Source organism: Convolutriloba macropyga, chromosome 8 (genome assembly GCF_964194025.1).
Source record: "Convolutriloba macropyga chromosome 8, txConMacr16.3, whole genome shotgun sequence".
Classification (NCBI taxonomy): domain Eukaryota; kingdom Metazoa; phylum Xenacoelomorpha; order Acoela; family Convolutidae; genus Convolutriloba; species Convolutriloba macropyga.
In genome coordinates, this window is record NC_134475.1 from 3,346,086 (window position 1) to 3,360,302 (window position 14,217).

The window sequence follows — 14,217 nt, forward strand, 5'->3', positions numbered from 1 at the left end:
AATTATTCTCATAATAACCTTTTCCCATATCAGCGACCCTTCTCCTCCAACAAAAAAAGTTAAATTAAATTTTCAAACTGAAATCGTTACAGAAAATTATTCAAATGCAAAACAATATTCGAACTGTTTGTCTTAAAATGTTGAATAAAAACCAAATTCAATGAAAACATTTTTTCATTTGTTTATTTGCATTGGTTATTTTAGTTTAACATATTGAGTACTTACGTTTTTCACAAGCCTCTATGTTGAACTTCATGAGAACTGATTCTATGTTTCCATCACATATTTTAGTCAAATTGGCTGTGCCCGCATCCGGGGACTGTTTCTTTCTGAGTTGAATGACAGTTATCTCCAATTTAGTTATGCGAAGTGCACTTGGATTGGACGACTCGTACGAATCGTCTAGAGGTATTACCTAAAAATTGTTTATTTAAACTGGGCTGCTCTTAGTTTTAAAACAAAAACTGTCCCAAAAAACAAAATGGCTGTGGATTTTTTCTCAATAATTAGAATTTTTAAGAAATTGGTAAAAAGATAATTAGTACAGCTAATTGATTCATGAAATAACTAATTACCATTGGGCCGATATATGCGACGGTAGAATCGTCCAATGTCGCTTTGATATAGTACCGAGCAGTTGTAGAATCCACGGTTGCTTCATCAACTACTTCTGGAGTGATGCTTATCAAAAAGGCACCATCCTGAAAAAAACCAGTGAAACGTATTTCTAATTTTATATCAATTCAAAAAGAATTCAAGAAATTACCAAAAGGTTAAGCATATTTAGTTTCTGAACAAATGTTTTGATGCCTGAGCAAAAGACTTTTGAGAGCAAAGTTTGATAAAAACTGGAAATTTTCCATAATCTCCTCCCCCGTATTTTATGGACCCTCCTCCAAGTTACCTTAAACAGTATATCAATATCATTCTGTTGTACAAACAGAAAAGATCTGAAATAAGTAAGTATCATTTTTGAGAGCGTCGAGAAATCAATAAACTGTTCAGGACAAATTCGTGGTTGATAAGGATTTATGCAAACTTCATCGCAAATGCTATGTTCTAGAGACGACAATAGTTAAAGTTATTTGAAAATGCAAACATTATAATTATTTTCTACTTTAAGAAAAAACCCTTTTGCCGCTTAGAATAAAAGTTACAACAAAAAAACTTTTATAGATTACATGGTAGTTGAAATTTTTCTTTAAAACTGAATCGTAAACAGTTACTAGTAATTAATTTGTATTTTATTTGATTAGTCATCAAATTATACATTTTTCTCTGGGTATATTTGCCCACAAATTTCACTATTAGGATGATATCTCGTACCGTATTTATTAGACTTAAATTAAGAACAACACAAGTTAATAAATATCTACACAAATGGTCCTCGCCTAATTAACTGAGAATTTCAAATATATCGTCCCTGCAATTGAGGACTTATCGATAGTCGTTGGGAAATTTCCAAAGCTGAAACTTAACCAGTTGAAAAAAAAAATTGAAAAAAGCTAATAAAAATCAGTGGTCGATTTTGCCATCGAGAGTGTCCCAGAAATGAAAACTCGGTGGCAGAATGTAATCTAATGTGGCAAGACATCATATATTCTTGAATTAACTGCTAACTATGTTTCCCTTTTCTGATTCAAGAATTGGGTTTCTGCCGTAACAGACATCCAGCTTAGCGGTCAGATAGCCTATAGCACCCCATTATGGTATATTTACCATAAAAGGGGACTAAATTTTCATGAGGGATAAAATGGGAAAGACCCTAAGATTTTTGCCCTTATCTCCTGTCTTTTAAGTTAATTTTTTTTTGTTTGTACATGCAATGATGAAGTAAGATTATATTTCAGAGAGGGACTGGATTGTTCATTTTTCAAGCCGTACTATACTATTACCTTGCCGAAGTCGATAACAAATCTGAGGAGGTCGTCATTTCCTCCCGTGACTGTGACCTTGTCAGATGTTCCGTCATCAAGGGTTCCATCTTCATTCATCACTTTTTCACACGTGATGGTGTCATCCTCGTCAGGAGGGTTGAACTCTTTGGGGTCCATGTCTTGTGGGCATTCGTACGGCGAAACAGAGGCCGAAGCCGAAGGTGAAACAGAGACAGAAGCCGAAGGTGAAACAGAAGAGACAGCTGAAAAATTATCGTAAAAATGGTCAAAAAAGACAAAACTGATTGTTTTTGAGAAATGCTTTCCATGATAACTGTCAAAACGGAAAAAGAGGTACCAAACTATAATAAACGTTCAATAATTTTGAACAAAAAATGCAATGTTTATGAGTAAATCCCCATTTTTTGATTAATGAACGCCGGCAGACATTTGCTATCTGCCGAAATGTTAGAAAGAAATTATTCTCATAATAACCTTTTCCCATATCAGCGACCCTTCTCCTCCAACAAAAAAAGTTAAATTAAATTTTCAAACTGAAATCGTTACAGAAAATTATTCAAATGCAAAACAATATTCGAACTGTTTGTCTTAAAATGTTGAATAAAAACCAAATTCAATGAAAACATTTTTTCATTTGTTTATTTGCATTGGTTATTTTAGTTTAACATATTGAGTACTTACGTTTTTCACAAGCCTCTATGTTGAACTTCATGAGAACTGATTCTAGGTTTCCATCACATATTTTAGTCAAATTGGCTGTGCCCGCATCCGGGGACTGTTTCTTTCTGAGGTGAATGACAGTTATCTCCAATTTAGTTATGCGAAGTGCACTTGGATTGGACGACTCGTACGAATCGTCTAGAGGTATTACCTAAAAATTGTTTATTTAAACTGGGCTGCTCTTAGTTTTAAAACAAAAACTGTCCCAAAAAACACGCTGATTCAGCTGGGTTGCATTTTGATTACTCATATTCCATTTACAATCTTGTACTAAATTAGACAAAATTTTGGTCGCCTTCATTACAAATTACCAAAAACATCAAGACCGCCCACGTCCATATACACCTCGGAAAATATGAATCGGCCACTTAAAATACAGAACAAAAAAGAAGGCATTCGAAACTAAAATTCCTCCCAGAATGAGATGGGTCGGAAAAATCACTCTAATTTGTAATCAAAGACGCCAAAAGCTGACAAACAGCGAGACCCCGAAAGTTGTTAGGACAGCCGCTTGATTATTCTTCTATCACATGGCAAACTGTTCTTCAAACCAAACAAGCATTGACTGATCGCTTTGGGTAATATAAAAAACAGTGAAAAATGAGTCAGAAAAAAGAAAATTAGAAAAGAATTGAAGTCAAGCTTCTAACGGCAAGCGCTCAAAAAACGACAATCGTTCAAATTGGTTTTGATGAAAAAACATCCAAACATTAGCGAGTTATAATTGTCGTTTTTTATGAGAAGGAAGCGTCTTAAGAGATGTGAAAAAAGCAAGCAATAATGGAAAAGTCTGGAAAAGTAATCAGTGATGCATAAAAACGATCATTGCACTAAAACGTTTAGATCAATAAACATATTCAGCGAAAATTTTACGAAATTTATAGAACATCAAAGATAAGCCAAATGTTAAGACTCTTTTTTAATTAAAACTGAAGTCCCCTGGTGAAACGCTTCCCCAAAATGGGTTACAAAACTTGGCAACTTCTTTAAAAAATGGCTGTGGATTTTTTCTCAATAATTAGAATTTTTAAGAAATTGGTAAAAAGATAATTAGTACAGCTAATTGATTCATGAAATAACTAATTACCATTGGGCCGATATATGCGACGGTAGAATCGTCCAATGTCGCTTTGATATAGTACCGAGCAGTTGTAGAATCCACAGTTGCTTCATCAACTACTTCTGGAGTGATGCTTATCAAAAAGGCACCATCCTGAAAAAAACCAGTGAAACGTATTTCTAATTTTATATCAATTCAAAAAGAATTCAAGAAATTACCAAAAGGTTAAGCATATTTAGTTTCTGAACAAATGTTTTGATGCCTGAGCAAAAGACTTTTGAGAGCAAAGTTTGATAAAAACTGGAAATTTTCCATAATCTCCTCCCCCGTATTTTATGGACCCTCCTCCAAGTTACCTTAAACAGTATATCAATATCATTCTGTTGTACAAACAGAAAAGATCTGAAATAAGTAAGTATCATTTTTGAGAGCGTCGAGAAATCAATAAACTGTTCAGGACAAATTCGTGGTTGATAAGGATTTATGCAAACTTCATCGCAAATGTTATGTTCTAGAGACGCCAATAGTTAAAGTTATTTGAAAATGCAAACATTACAATTATTTTCTACTTTAAGAAAAAACCCTTTTGCCGCTTAGAATAAAAGTTACAACAAAAAAACTTTTATAGATTACATGGTAGTTGAATTTTTTTTTAAAACTGAATCGTAAACAGTTACTAAAAAACTCGACAAATAAGTTTTCTGTTATTTGCAATTTCAAGGAAGTTGTCAATGCTTCCGCTAAAGCCGCAAACTGAAAATTTAACCGCAAATTTAATCTACCTTGGCGTGACTTAAAGTTTCTTGGAATTATCTTGTGTATAATTCATGGTCTCTATTTTGCGTCATTTTTTTGCGCTTTATTTGTTATCCACTTGTAATTAATTTGTATTCTATTTGATTAGACATCAAATTATACATTTTTCTCCGGGTATATTTGCCCACAAATTTCACTATTAGGATGATATCTCGTACCGTATTTATTAGACTTAAATTAAGAACAACACAAGTTAATAAATATCTACACAAATGGTCCTCGCCTAATTAACTGCAAATTTCAAATATATTGTCCCTGCAATTGAGGACTTATCGATAGTCGTTGGGAAATTTCCAAAGCTGAAACTTAACCAGTTAAAAAAATTTTGAAAAAAGCTTTCTATGCTAATAAAAATCAGTGGTCGATTTTGCCATCGAGAGTGTCCCAGAAATGAAAACTCGGTGGCAGAATGTAATCTAATGTGGCAAGACATCATATATTCTTGAATTAACTGCTAACTATGTTTCCCTTTTCTGATTCAAGAATTGGGTTTCTGCCGTAACAGACATCCAGCTTAGCCGTCAGATAGCCTATAGCACCCCATTATGGTATATTTACCATAAAAGGGGACTAAATTTTCATGAGGGATAAAATGGGAAAGACCCTAAGATTTTTGCCCTTATCTCCTGTCTTTTAAGTTAATTTTTTTTTGTTTGTACATGCAATGATGAAGTAAGATTATATTTCAGAGAGGGACTTGATTGTTCATTTTTCAAGCCGTACTATACTATTACCTTGCCGAAGTCGATAACAAATCTGAGGAGGTCGTCATTTCCTCCCGTGACTGTGACCTTGTCAGATGTTCCGTCATCAAGGGTTCCATCTTCATTCATCACTTTTTCACACGTGATGGTGTCATCCTCGTCAGGAGGGTTGAACTCTTTGGGGTCCATGTCTTGTGGGCATTCGTACGGCGAAACAGAGGCCGAAGCCGAAGGTGAAACAGAGACAGAAGCCGAAGGTGAAACAGAAGAGACAGCTGAAAAATTATCGTAAAAATGGTCAAAAAAGACAAAATTGATTGTTTTTGAGAAATGCTTTCCATGATAACTGTCAAAACGGAAAAATAGGTACCAAACTATAATAAACGTTCAATAATTTTGAAAAAAAAATACAATGTTTATGATTAAATCCCCATTTTTTGATTAATGAACGCCGGCAGACATTTGCTATCTGCCGAAATGTTAGAAAGAAATTATTCTCATAATAACCTTTTCCCATATCAGCGACCCTTCTCCTCCAACAAAAAAAGTTAATTAAAATTTTCAAACTGAAATCGTTACAGAAAATTATTCAAATGCAAAACAATATTCGAACTGTTTGTCTTAAAATGTTGAATAAAAACCAAATTCAATGAAAACATTTTTTCATTTGTTTATTTGCATTGGTTATTTTAGTTTAACATATTGAGTACTTACGTTTTTCACAAGCCTCTATGTTGAACTTCATGAGAACTGATTCTATGTTTCCATCACATATTTTAGTCAAATTGGCTGTGCCCGCATCCGGGGACTGTTTCTTTCTGAGTTGAATGACAGTTATCTCCAATTTAGTTATGCGAAGTGCACTTGGATTGGACGACTCGTACGAATCGTCTAGAGGTATTACCTAAAAATTGTTTATTTAAACTGGGCTGCTCTTAGTTTTAAAACAAAAACTGTCCCAAAAAACACGCTGATTCAGCTGGGTTTCATTTTGATTACTCATATTCCATTTACAATCTTGTACTAAATTAGACAAAATTTTGGTCGCCTTCATTACAAATTACCAAAAACATAAAGACCGCCCACGTCCATATACACCTCGGAAAATATGAATCGGCCACTTAAAATACAGAACAAAAAAGAAGGCATTCGAAACTAAAATTCCTCCCAGAATGAGATGGGTCGGAAAAATCACTCTAATTTGTAATCAAAGACGCCAAAAGCTGACAAACAGCGAGACCCCGAAAGTTGTTAGGACAGCCGCTTGATTATTCTTCTATCACATGTCAAACTGTTCTTCAAATGCTGTTCAAACCTAACAAGCATTGACTGATCGCTTTGGGTAATAAAAAACAGTGCAAAATGAGTCAGAAGAAAGAAATTAGAAAAGAACTGAAGTCAAGCTTCTAACGGCAAGCGCTCAAAAAACAACAATCGTTCAAATTGGTTAATGAAAAAACATCCTAACATTAGCGAGTTATAATTGTCGTTTTCTATGAGAAGGAGGCGTCTTAAGAGATGTGAAAAAAGCAAGCAATAATGGAAAAGTCTGGAAAAGTAATCAGTAATGCATAAAAACGATCATTGCACTAAAACGTTTAGATCAATAAACATATTCAGCAAAAATTTTACGAAATTTATAGAACATCAAAGATAAGCCAAATGTTAAGACTCTTTTTTAATTAAAACTGAAGTCCCCTGGTGAAACGCTTCCCCAAAATGGGTTACAAAACTTCGCAACTTCTTTAAAAAATGGCTGTGGATTTATATCTCAATAATTGGAATTTTACCAAATTGGTAAAAAGCTAATTAGTACGGCTAATTGATTAATGAAATAACTAATTACCATTGGGCCGATATATCTGATGGTAGAATCGTCAAGAGTCGCTATGACATAGTATTGAGCAGTTGTAGAATCCACAGTTGCTTCATCAACTACTTCTGGAGTGATGCTTATCAAAAAAGCACCATCCTGAAAAAAACCAGTGAAACGTAACTCTAATTTTATATCAATTCAAAAAGAATTCAAGAAATTACCAAAAGGTTAAGCATATTTAGTTTCTGAACAAATGGTTTTACGCCTGAGCAAAAGACTTTTGAGAGCAAAGTTTGATAAAAACTGGAAATTTTCCATAACCTCCTCCCCCGTATTTTATGGACCCTCCTCCAAGTTACCTTAAACAGTATATCAATATCATTCTGTTGTACAAACAGAAAAGATCTGAAATAAGTAAGTATCATTTTTGGGAGCGTCGAGAAATCAATTAACTGTTCAGGACAAATTCGTGGTTGATAAGGATTTATGCAAACTTCATCGCAAATGCTATGTTCTAGAGACAACAATAGTTAAAGTTATTTGAAAATGCAAACATTACTATTATTTTCTACTTTAAGAAAAAACCCTTTTGCCGCTTAGAATAAAAGTTACAACAAAAAACTTTTATAGATGACATGGTAGTTGAAATTTTTCTTTAAAACTGAATCGTAAACAGTTACTAAAAAACTCGACAAATAAGTTTTCTGTTATTTGAAATTTCAAGGAAGTTGTCAATGTTTCCGCTAAAGCCGCAAACTGAAAATTTAACCGCAAACGTTAATCTACCTTGGCGTGACTTAAAGTTTCTTGGAATTATCTTGTGTATAATTCATGGTCTCTATTTTGCGTCATTTTTTTGCGCTTTATTTGTTATCCACTTGTAATTAATTTGTATTTTATTTGATTAGTCATCAAAGTATACATTTTTCTCCGGGTATATTTGCCCACAAATTTCACTATAAGGATGATATCTCGTACCGTATTTATTAGACTTAAATTAAGAACAACCCAAGTTAATAAATATCTACACAAATGGTCCTCGCCTAATTAACTACGAATTTCAAATATATCGTCCCTGCAATTGAGGACTTATCGATAGTCGTTGGGAAATTTCCAAAGCTGAAACTTAACCAGTTAAAAAAAAATTTGAAAAAAGCTTTCTATGCTAATAAAAATCAGTGGTCGATTTTGCCATCGAGAGAGTCCCAGAAATGAAAACTCGGTGGCAGAATGTAATCTAATGTGGCAAGACATCATGTTTTCTTGAATTAACTGCTAACTATGGTTCCCTTTTCTGATTCAAGAAATGGGTTTCTGCCGTAACAGACATCCAGCTTAGCGGTCAGATATCCTATAGCACCCCATTATGGTATATTTACCATAAAAGGGGACTAAATTTTCATGAGGGATAAAATGGGAAAGACCCTAAGATTTTTGCTCTTATCTGCTGTCTTTTAAGTTAATTTTCTTTTGTTTGTACATGCAATGATGAAGAAAGATTATATTTCAGAGAGGGACTTGATTGTTCATTTTTCAAGCCGTACTATACTATTACCTTGCCGAAGTCGATAACAAATCTGAGGAGGTCGTCATTTCCTCCCGTGACTGTGACCTTGTCAGATGTTCCGTCATCAAGTGTTCCATCTTCATTCATCACTTTTTCACACGTGATGGTGTCATCCTCGTCAGGAGGGTTGAAGACTTTGGGGTCCATGTCTTGTGGGCATTCGTACGGCGAAACAGAGGCCGAAGCCGAAGGTGAAACAGAAGAGACAGCTGAAACATTAACGCAAAAATGATTAAAAAAAGACAAAATCGACTGTGTTTTTGAGATATGCTTTCCATGATAACTGTCAAAACGGAAAAAGAGGTACCAAACTATAATAAACGTTCAAAAACTTTGAACAATAAATGCAATGTTTATGAGTAAATCCCCATTTTTTATTTAATGAACGCCGGCAGACATTTGCTATCTGCGAAAATGTTAGAAAGAAATTATTCTCATAATAGCCTTTTCTGATATCAGCGATCCTTCTCCTCCAACAAAACAAGTTAAACAAAATTTTCAATCTAAACTCGTTACAGAAAATTATTCAAATGCAAAAAAACATTCAAACTGTTTGTCTTAAAATGTTGAATAAAAACCAAATTCAATGAGAACATTTATTCAATTGTTTATTTGCATTGGTTATTTTAGTTTAACATATTGAGTACTTACGTTTCTCACAAGCCTCTATGTTGAACTTCATGAGAACTGATTCTAAGCTTCGGTCACATATTTTAGTCAAATTGGCTGTGCCCGCGTCCGGGGACTCTTTTTTTCTGAGCTGAATGACAGTTATCTCCAATTTAGTTATGCGAAGTGCACTTGGATTGGAAGACTCGTACGAATCGTCTAGAGGCATTACCTAAAAACTGTTTATTTAAACTGGGCTGCTCTTAACTTTTAAAACGAAAACTGTCCCAAAAACACGCTGATTTAGCTTGGTTTCATTTTGATCACTCATATTCCATTTACAATCTTGTACTAAATTAGACAAAATTTTGGTCGCCTTCATTACAAATTATCAAAACCATAAAGACCGCCCACGTCCATATACACCTCGGAAAATATGAATCGGCCACTTAAAATACTGAACAAAAAAGAATGAGATGGGTCGGAAATATCACTCAAATTTGTAATCAAAGACGCCAAAAGCTGACAAACAGCGAGACCCCGAAAATTGTTAGGACAGCCGCTTGATTATTCTTCTATCGCATGTTTAACTGTTCTTCAAATGCTGTTCAAACCTAACAAGCATTGACTGATCGCTTTGGGTAATAAAAACAGTGCAAAATGAGTCAGAAAAACAAAAATTAGAAATGAACTGATGTGGAAAAATTTCTAACGGCAAGCGCTCAGAAAACAAAAATCGTTCAAATTGGTTAATGAAAAAACATCCGAACATTAGCGAGTTATAATTGTCGTTTTTTATGAGAAGGCAGCGTCTTAAGAGATGCCAAAAAAGCAAGCAATAATGGAAAAGTCTGAAAAAGTTATCAGTAATGCATAAAAATGATCATTGCACTAAAACGTTCAAATAAATAAACATATTAAGCAAAAACTTTACGAACGTGCACTTTAATTTTAAACTGTTGAAGTTTATAGAACATCAAAGATAAGCCAATAATAGAGACTCTTTCTTTATTAAATCTGAAGTCCCTGGTGAAACGCTTCCTCAAAATGGGTTAAAAAAAACTTTTCAACTTCTTTAAAAAATGGCTGTGGATTTTTTTCTCAATAATTGGAATTTTTACCAAATTGGTAAAAGGCTAATTAGTACAGCTAATTGATTAATGAATCAACTAATTACCATTGGGCCGATATATCTGATGGTAGAATCGTCCAGTGTCGCTTTGATATAGTACTGAGCAATTGTAGAATCCACAAGTGCTTCATCAATTATTTCTGGAGTGATGCTTATCAAAAAGGCACCTTCCTGAAAAAACCAGTAATTCGTAACTCCAACTTTATATCAGCTTAAATAGAATTCATCAAATTACCAAAAGGTTAAGCATATTCCATTTCTTAGCAAATATTTTTAATTCTGAGCAAAAGATTTTTGAGCGCAAAGCTTGATAGAAAAAAGCGGGGTATTTTCGATAACCTCTCCCTCCCGTATTTTATGGACACCGCAAACTGAAAACTTGACCGCAAACGTTAATCTAACTTGGCGTGACTTAAAGTTTCTTGGAATTATCTTGTGTATAATTCAGGGTCTCTATTTTGCGTCATTTTTTGCGTTTTGTTTGTTATCCACTTGTAATTAATTTGTATTTTATTTGATTAGGCATCAAAGTATACATTTTGCTCCGGGTATATTTGCGCACAAATTTCACTATTAGGATGATATCTCGTACCATATTTATTAGACTTAAATTAAGAACAAACCAAGTTATTAAATGTCTACACAAATGGTCCTCGCCTAATTAACTGCGAATTTCAAATATATCGTCCCTGCAATTGAGGACTTATCGATAGTCGTTGGGAAAATTCCAAAGCTGAAACTTAACCAGTAAAAAAAATTGAAAAAAGCTTTCTATGCTAATGAAAATCAGTGGTCGATTTTGCCATCGAGAGAGTCCCATAAATGAAAACTCGGTGGCAGAATGTAATCTAATGTGGCAAGACATCATGTTTTCTTGAATTAACTGCTAACTATGGTTCCCTTTTCTGATTCAAGAATTGGGTTTCTGCCGTAACAGACATCCAGCTTAGCGGTCAGATATCCTATAGCACCCCATTATGGTATATTTACCATAAAAGGGGACTAAATTTTCATGAGGGATAAAATGGGAAAGACCCTAAGATTTTTGCCCTTATCTCCTGTCTTTTAAGTTAATTTTCTTTTGTTTGTACATGCAATGATGAAGTAAAATTATATTTCAGAGAGGGACTTGATTGTTCATTTTTCAAGCCGTACTATACTATTACCTTGCCGAAGTCGATAACAAATCTGAGGAGGTCGTCATTTCCTCCCGTGACTGTGACCTTGTCAGATGTTCCGTCATCAAGTGTTCCATCTTCATTCATCACTTTTTCACACGTGATGGTGTCATCCTCGTCAGGAGCATTGAATTCTTTGGGGTCCATGTCTTGTGGGCATTTGTACGGCGAAACAGAGGCCGAAGCCGAAGGTGAAACAGAGACAGAAGCCGAAGGTGAAACAGAAGAGACAGCTAAAAAATTATCGCAAAAATGCTCAAAAAAGACAAAATTGATTGTGTTTTTGAGAAATGCTTTCCATGATAACTGTCAAAACGGAAAAAGAGGTACCAAACTATAATAAACGTTCATTAACTTTGAACAATAAATGCAATGTTTATAAGTGAATCCCCATTTTTTGTTTAATGAACGCCGGCAGACATTTGCTATCTGCCGAAATGTAAGAAAAAAATTATTCTCATATTAACCTTTTCCCACATCAGCGACCCTTCTCCCCCAACAAAAAAAGTTAATTAAAACTTTCAAACTAAAATTATTACAAAAAAATTATTCAAATGCAAAAAAACATTCAAACTGTTTGTTTTAAAATGTTGAATAAAAACCAAATTCAATAAGAACATTTTTTCAATTGTTTATTTGCATTGGTTAAATTAGTTTAATATATTGAGTACTTACGTTTCTCACAAGCCTCTATGTTGAACTTCAAGAGAACTGATTCTAAGTTTCCGTCACAGATTTTAGTCAAATTGGCTGTGCCCGCATCCGGGGACTGTCTCTTTGTGAGTTGAATGACAGTTATCTCCAATTTAGTTATGCGAAGTGCACTTGGATTGGAAGACTCGTACAAATCGTCTAGAGGTATTACCTAAAAGTTGTTTATTTAAACTGGGCTGCTCTTAACTTTTAAAACAAAAACTGACCCAAAAAACACGCAGATTCAGCTTGGTGTCATTTTGATTCCATACACAATCTTGTTACAATCTCATATATACAATCTCAGTCCATATACAATTTCAGTCGCATATTCCATTTTCAATCTTGTACTAAATTAGACACAATTTTGGTCGCCTTCATAACAAATTACCAAAAATAGAAAGACCGCCAACGTCCATATACACCTCGGAAAATATCAATCGGCCACTTAAAATACTGATCAAAAAAGAAAGCATTCGAAATTAAAATTCCTCCCAGAATGAGATGGGTCGGAAATATCACTCAAATTTGTCATCAAAGACGCCAAAAGTTGAAAAACAGCGAGACCCCGAAAGTTGTTAGGACAGCCGCTTGATTATTCTTCTATCGCATGTTAAACTGTTCTTCAAATGCTGTTCAAACCTAACAAGCATTGACTGATCGCTTTGGGTAATAAAAACAGTCCAAAATGAGTCTGAAAAACGGAATTTAGAAATGAACTGAAGTGGAAAAATTTCTAACGGCAAGCGCTCAAAATACAAAAATCGTTCGAATTGGTTAATGAAAAAATATTCGAACATTAGCGAGTTAAAATTGTCGTTTTTTATGAGAAGGCAGCGTCTTAAGAGATGCGAAAAAAGCAAGCAATAATGGAAAAGTCTGAAAAAGGTATCAGTAATGCATAAAAATGATCATTGCACTAAAAGGTTCAAATAAATAAACATTTTAAGCAAAAACTTTACAAAAATGCGCTTTAATTTTAAACTGTTGAAGTTTACAGAACATCAAAGATAAGCCAAATATAGAGACTCTTTCTTAATTAAGTCTGAAGTCCCTGGTGAAACGCTTCCTCAAAATGGGTTACAAAAATTTGCAACTTCTTTAAAAAATGGCTGTGGATTTATTTCTCAATAGTTGGAATTTTTACCAAATTGGTCGAAAGCTAATTAGTACAGCTAATTGATTAAAGAAATAACTAATTACCATTGGGCCGATATATCTGATGGTAGAATCGTCCAGTGTCGCTTTGATATAGTACTGAGCAATTGTAGAATCCACAAGTGCTTCATCAATTATTTCTGGAGTGATGCTTATCAAAAAGGCACCTTCCTGAAAAAAGCAGTGATTCGTCACTCTAACTTTATATCAGCTCAAAAAGAATTCATCAAATTACCAAAAGGTTAAGCATATTTCATTTCTGAGCAAATGTTTTTAACTCTGAGCAAAAGATTTTTGAGCGCAAAGCTTGATAGAAAAAAGCGGGGTGTTTTCCATAACCTCCCCCTCCCGTATTTTATGGACACCATCAAATTACCATCAACAGTATATCAAGATCAATCTGTTGTACAAACAGAAAAGATCTGAAATAAGTAAGTACCATTTTTGAGAGCGTCGAGAAATCTATTAACTGTTCAGGACAAATTCATGGTTGATAAGGATTTATGCAAACTTCATCGCAAATGCTATGTTCTAGAGACGACAATAGTTAAAGTTATTTGAAAATGCAAACATTACTATTATTTTCTACTTTAAGAAAAAACCCTTTTGCCGCTTAGAAGAAAAGTTACAACAAAAAACTTTTATAGATTACATGGTAGTTGAAATTTTTCTTTAAAACTGAATCGTAAACAGTTACTAAAAAACTCGACATATAAGTTTTCTGTTATTTGCAATTTCAAGGAAGTTGTCAATGTTTCCGCTAAAGCCGCAAACTGAAAATTTAACCGCAAACGTTAATCTACCTTGGCGTGACTTAAAGTTTCTTGGAATTATCTTGTGTATAATTCAGGGTCCCTATTTTTCGT

At 34.0% G+C, this 14,217-nt stretch overlaps 1 protein-coding gene across 1 annotated transcript in view; it reads right to left on the reverse strand.

Moving 5' to 3' along the window:
- Positions 1–14,217, reverse strand: part of LOC142344323 (uncharacterized) — a 111,319-nt gene that overhangs the window by 43,856 nt on the left and 53,246 nt on the right. Inside the window, exons 21-34 of the mRNA XM_075395911.1 lie at positions 13,397–13,522; positions 12,176–12,365; positions 11,489–11,733; positions 10,368–10,493; positions 9,233–9,422; positions 8,570–8,790; positions 7,045–7,170; positions 5,913–6,102; positions 5,229–5,473; positions 3,706–3,831; positions 2,580–2,769; positions 1,896–2,140; positions 576–701; positions 226–415 (exon numbers count right to left, since the gene is read on the reverse strand). Of these exons, the coding sequence (XP_075252026.1) occupies positions 226–415; positions 576–701; positions 1,896–2,140; positions 2,580–2,769; positions 3,706–3,831; positions 5,229–5,473; positions 5,913–6,102; positions 7,045–7,170; positions 8,570–8,790; positions 9,233–9,422; positions 10,368–10,493; positions 11,489–11,733; positions 12,176–12,365; positions 13,397–13,522 (2,536 nt within the window). The remainder of the gene's footprint in view (positions 1–225; positions 416–575; positions 702–1,895; positions 2,141–2,579; positions 2,770–3,705; positions 3,832–5,228; positions 5,474–5,912; positions 6,103–7,044; positions 7,171–8,569; positions 8,791–9,232; positions 9,423–10,367; positions 10,494–11,488; positions 11,734–12,175; positions 12,366–13,396; positions 13,523–14,217) is intronic.